Source organism: Elephantulus edwardii, unplaced genomic scaffold (genome assembly GCF_000299155.1).
Source record: "Elephantulus edwardii isolate Elephantulus edwardi_28Jun2011 unplaced genomic scaffold, EleEdw1.0 scaffold00208, whole genome shotgun sequence".
Taxonomy (NCBI): domain Eukaryota; kingdom Metazoa; phylum Chordata; class Mammalia; order Macroscelidea; family Macroscelididae; genus Elephantulus; species Elephantulus edwardii.
In genome coordinates this window covers 465,054-470,877 of record NW_006399958.1, presented here as the reverse complement: position 1 = coordinate 470,877, position 5,824 = coordinate 465,054, and the positions used below count along the sequence as shown (strand labels likewise).

The 5,824-nt window shown below is 49.5% G+C and overlaps 1 protein-coding gene across 1 annotated transcript in view; it reads left to right on the top strand.

Moving 5' to 3' along the window:
* Window positions 1–5,824, top strand: part of GRIN2D (glutamate receptor, ionotropic, N-methyl D-aspartate 2D) — a gene marked incomplete at its 5' end in the record, with an annotated part of 68,711 nt that continues 62,887 nt past the window's right edge. The window contains one exon of the mRNA XM_006897334.1: window positions 1–318. Within this exon, the coding sequence (XP_006897396.1) occupies window positions 1–318 (318 nt within the window). The remainder of the gene's footprint in view (window positions 319–5,824) is intronic.

Sequence of the window (5,824 nt, the reverse complement as noted above, 5' to 3'; positions counted from 1 at the left end):
CCGCTCAACGTGGCGCTCGTGTTCTCGGGGCCCGCGTACACGGCCGAGGCGGCGCGCCTGGGCCCAGCCGTGGCGGCGGCCGTGCGCAGCCCGGGACTGGACGTGCGGCCCGTGGCGCTGGTGCTCAACGGCTCGGATCCGCGCAGCCTCGTGCTGCAGCTCTGCGACCTGCTGTCGGGGCTGCGGGTGCACGGCGTGGTCTTCGAGGACGACTCGCGCGCGCCCGCCGTCGCGCCCATCCTGGACTTCCTCTCGGCGCAGACCTCGCTGCCCATCGTGGCCGTGCACGGCGGCGCTGCGCTCGTGCTCACGCCCAAGGTGCGCGCGGGCGGGCGGGGGGCGGGGCCGGACACCTGGGGGCGGGGCCACCCGAAGACGTCCCCTCTGGGATTGGGTAGGAGGTAAGAGGCAGAGCCTACTGGAGGGGGCGTGGCCTACCTGGAAGCCCAACGGGGTCTAAAAGAGGCGGACTTACCTGGATGGGCGTGGCCTACAGGATGCGATCAGGGACTCTGAGATGAGTCACCTAGAGTCATGAACAGGTTATAGGAGGGCAAGGATATGGGTCCAGACTTTGTAGGTGAGGACCTTCTGGAGAGGCAAGTCAAGAGACAAGGTGACGTCTAGGGAAAAGGCGAGATCAGCCAACGAGGCACAGGGTCTGGGATGGAAAAGGACCAGTCAGTCGGACCAGATTGGAAGGAGGAGTGGGATCCATCTGGGGGTTAGCGAGATGAAGGGCCAATAGGAAAAAAATGGGAGTCCAGTGAGTGGCGGAGTCCAATGAAGAAGTGAAAACACCAGGATAAAGGGTATCAGGGATAAAGGGCTGGGAAAGGACCCAGCCAGCTAAGCCTTGGGTCAACAGGGAAGGGCGGAGCCATCTATAGTGAAGGAAAGGAGGAACCATTCTTAAGCAGACTCAGTATTCTGTAGACCAAGCATTCTTAAATAGACGAGGCAGGAGAAGCAGCTGTAGGGAAGTAGAATTCAGAGAGATGCTTAGTCAGGCCAGGGCCAGGGTAAAGGTTAGAAATGGAGGAGGGAGGCCTAGAAAGGGAGGAGAACCTGGGGGGCAGGGTTTGAGGAGAGTTATACCAGGCTGGGAGGTGTGGACAAAGGAATGCAAATTAGGTCTTTGAGAATATAGGTCCACCTTCAAGGTGAGACTGACCCCAGCAATTCAAACTAGGAACCAGCAGTGGAAAGTGAGGGTAGGGGCTGCACCTATGTGTGATGGAAGGCCTTCTAGAGTGGAGGAGCAAAGATTTCCAATAGGGAAAATGGCAATAGCATCACGTCTGGCCAGTGGACTGAGAAAGAGAAGGGGCGGGGCCTCGCGACTGGGCGGGGCCACGTTTGTGGGTGGAGCCTAAGTCCCACCACTTCCGTTTGTGAGGGCAGGTGGTTTGTGGATCGCCGCTGCATGCTGGGATTCGTAGTTGTCTCCTGCCCAGAGCATTCTGGGAAGGGCATTTGTCCAACTTTCTCATTCTCCTTGGCACAGAGTTGTCTAGAAATTTGTAGGCAGACTACCTGCAAGGTGAACTTATTACTCCCTAGCTGTCACCTCCAGGTCCGCTCTGATTCCTTGTTGGCAGAGCACTGTCTTCCGGTCACTGTGCGCCCATTGCCTTCTGGGAAATGTAGTCTTCACATTGTCCAAAGCTAGAAGAAAAAGTGGTCCACAGAGCCACATTGAATGCCAGGAATGAGGTCCCTCAGCACACACCCATCTGCTGAACGATGAGGTTCTCTTAAAGTTCTCATAGCCCCACTGCCAGCTGGCAACAACCGCCCTGTCCTTTACACACAGGGAAAAGACACAAAGCAAAAGTCCATGCATTGCTCTCATTGCGTTACTGGAGAGTTTACTGAAAGCCTATCCTGTGCCAGCTTTGTTATATATTCTAGAGAATACTATTGTGAAAAATAAGCAAACAATGGCAAGTTTGCATTCTGATATAGTTTATATTATAACGAGGAGACATAGGAAACAGTGAAGCTGGGCTGTGAGCAAGATGATGGAACAATGATGGAGACCAAGCAGTCAGGGAAGACCTCCCTGCGGAGGTGACCACTGAGATGGACCTGAGGAATGAAAAGTGGAGGAACCGGGGGAAAGAGTCCCTGGCAGAGGCAAGAAGAAAAAAGGCAAAGCTTTGAATCACTAAAGAACTTAACACGTTTGAGTAAGAACTTAACCATGTTTGAGTAAGATGGAGATGGCCAGTGGGTCTGGAGCTCATCTGTGGTGTGAAAGTGGGAGGTCATGGGAGAGGGGCCAGTTCATGCAGGGCCTTGTGGGCCGCAGTGAGGGCTTTGGCTTTAATCCAAAGAAGAAAAATCAGCGTTGGAAGGTTGTCAGTCGAAAAGGACCTGAGATCCAATTAATATTTTTAAACACTTTCTTTGACTGTGGCTGGAGGATGCACTGGAAGACTCAGGAGTGGAAATAGAGACTGGTTGGGAAGCTTTTGTAGTTATCCAGGCATGAGAGGAAGGTGGGGATAATAAAAGAGTGGTGACAGTGGCAATACTGTTGTTGTGTGCCTTTGAGTGGAAAACAACTCATAGCTGACCTTCCAATGAAATTCTCCTGTTTAGCAGTGGTGCATGGATTGGGAAGTTAATCTTTTACCACCAGAGGCCCCTGATAGTGGCAATAGTGACCAACACCCCCACCACCACTGCCATTGAATACATTCCAACTCATAGCCATGCTGTAGGTCAAAGTAAAAGTCCCTTGTAAGTCTTCTGAGGCTGAAAATCTTTGCCGGAGCAGACTGTCACAGCTTTCTCTTCTGACGAACCTGACGATTCTGTCTTCAGATTAGCAACCACCAAGTGCTTAACCACTGCACCACCAGAGAGTATGTTTTTCTGTCCTTTCCATTTTTTTTTTTAACTTTTTAATTGTAACTTGGGTGGAAGTTTACAAATTGGTTTTCCATATGTGGCAATCCATAACGTTTCTTTTGCAAAACACACCAGTTTTATTAAATTTGTTCATCCCCACTTGCTAGCCTTTCTAGCACTTTAAAAAAATTATTTTATTTTATTATTTTTTGTGCATATACCATCAAATCAGATCTGCCTGGTACGGGAGAAGATTGTCCCTCCTTCTCCAGAAGAGCATCTGGTGGATTCGAACCACGCCTCTGAGATTGCAGTGCAGCTTCTTACCACTAGGTCAACCAGAGTTCCTTGCTAGCCCTTCTAAATGATTCCAGAAGAGTAGATTTTGAAGAGAGAGCGCTGAAAGGACCTGGAGCTGGCCTAGATGTGGTTGTGAGGCAAAGGATAAGTGAGGTTTGCGACCTGAGCAACCTAGAGAATAGGAGAAAGATGGGGAGGTGGTTTGAGGTGGAGGAAAGAGGAAAAAGTTCTATAGTGGCATTCTAGTTTCGAGATGTTGCAGGCCGGCCAGTCTATTTCAACTCCTAGCAACTCCATATTACAGAATAGAACAGCCCCATAGGGTTTTCTTCATTGTAGTCTTTAGAACAATGGATCACCAGGTCTTTTCTTCTTTGGAGAAGCTGGTGGGTTAGAACCTCCCACCTTTTTTTCAGTAAATAGTCATGTGTTTAACCATTGCTCTAACAAACATGAAAAAAACCCAAACCTGTTAGGATTCTGACTCATAGCTACCGTATAGCACAAGGTAAACCTGACCCGTAGGGATTTTCCAAGGCTCTAAATGCTAATGAAGCCGACTGCAGCATCTTTCTCCTGAGGAGCGGCTGGTGAGGTCGAACCAGCAACTTTTTGGCTTGGAGCCCAGCGTTTAAGCATTGCACCACCAGAGAGCTCTGACTTTGAAATTCCCCTTGAAAATCCCAGGAGGTGTGTTAAATGCAAAGGAGAATTAGCTTGTCGAGGGCTCACAAAAGAGGCTGCAACTGAGCGTGCAATGTGGTGGTCGTTGGGACATTCTGCAAAGATGAGACGTTCCATATCCGTAGCGTTCACTATGATGCGCACCACAGATGACTGGCGAGTACTTATGTTAGTACATCCGAGGAACAGAATAGTACATTTCCCCCCCACCCTATTTTCATTTGAGTAGCCGCATGTGACTCAAAGAAATCCACACCCACTGTCAACAAGTGATCCCAACTCTTGGCTATCCTTTGTGAAGATCGGAACCACCAATCTTTCAGTTAGTCACCCAACATGTCTCTCACTGCACCACCAAGGCTCCTTATGTGTGGCCAGTGGTGACCCTATTGGACAGCACCAGGGGCAGTAACCCAAGAAAGCACTCCTACATTTGAAATGCTGGTTTAGGAAGAGAGGCCATTAAAGGAGAAAGAGAGGAAAGAGCCAGGGATAGGAGGGCAACCAGATCAGAGGAAGGCCATTCACCAGTTTTTCCATTCATCACCCTCCTTGCATGCTGGGAAATGTCCCCCTTCCCCCCAAAAAGTCAACTTTATTGCATGCTGGGAAATGTAGTCCACCTCATTGCACACAAGAAAACTGAGTCCCTCTTGCTGAATGCTTGAAGCTGTAGTTCTCTCGCTGAGTGTTGAACTCATTGATTGTGGTCCTTTTAGCTGCTGTAACAGATAAACCTCCAAATCTCAGTCAGTCACCATATAAAATCCAAACAGGAGGTCCTGACTGGAGGGTGGCGATCTTCCAAGTGGTGACTCAGGCTTCTTCCTTTTGGGGTTACTGCAGCCCTATTAGGACCTCAAAGTTCTCTTCTGAGACCTTTGCATAGGCCCACAGACCCAGAAAAGAGCGAGGTTCATGAGGTAGGGAGGGAGATCTTATGGGCAAGTCTAGGAGATCTCAGCCATGTGGTGCCCAAGAATGAAAATGAAATGTCTTGAGTAACTTGAGTCCTTGGGTGATGCCAATGCACTTGGCTACAGACCAAAAAGTTGGAGGATCAAGTCCATCCAGAGGCATCTCAGAGAAAAAAACCTCATGATCTACTTCCAAAATCTCAGCCATTGAGTACAATTTGACTCTGATACACACGTGGCTGCCATGACTTGGAATCAACTTGATAGCAACTAGTGGTTGGTTTTTCTTCCCTTGTAGTTGGGGAAGTTAAACAGCTAGTCTGCCATATTGACAATCTGTGGGCCTTTTGGCACCCTCTGGGAGTCTCACTGACTGATAGGAGCTGTGGACCCCTTGTCTATGGGTAGGAGATGAGGACCCTCTTGTTGGCTATTGAAAGCTGAGTTCTGGTTTTCTTCTGGGAGTAGAGTTCCTTGTTAACCTCTGGAGTTTTAACAGCCAATGAGAGAAGGACTTATTTTAGCAGCCAGCGAGGGGCGCTGTGATCGTTTTATGAGTGGTTTGGAGGCGAAGTCACAGCAGTGATCTCTTATTGGCTGCGGGAGAGGTTGTGAGGTTCCCTCATTGGCTGTTAGGATATGACTTCTCCCCTCATTGGCTGCTAAGATATGACTTCCCCCTTCATTGTCGGCTAGGATACAAATTCTCTCCTCATTGGCTACAAGGATACAAACTCTCCCCTCATTGGCTCCTAGGATATGAATTCTCCCCTTACTGCCTCCTAAATGGCTACTAGGAAGACCTGGAGGCATTAAAGACTCTCTGTTTGAATCCAGCAGCTTAAGGGGAGGGGGAGAAGATGGGCAATCTTCTCCTTTGCAATTTATAGCCTGGGAAAGCCATTGGAAGGTCAGCTATGAGTTGGTTCTGACACCATGGCAATGACATTGACTGTTAGGTTATGCTGAGCACTGTGGTTCCTTTATCAGAGGTTGGGAGATGAGGTCCTCTATGTCTGTGGAGCTGTGGGCCCCCTGCTTGGCTACAGGGAGGTGTTGTTTTT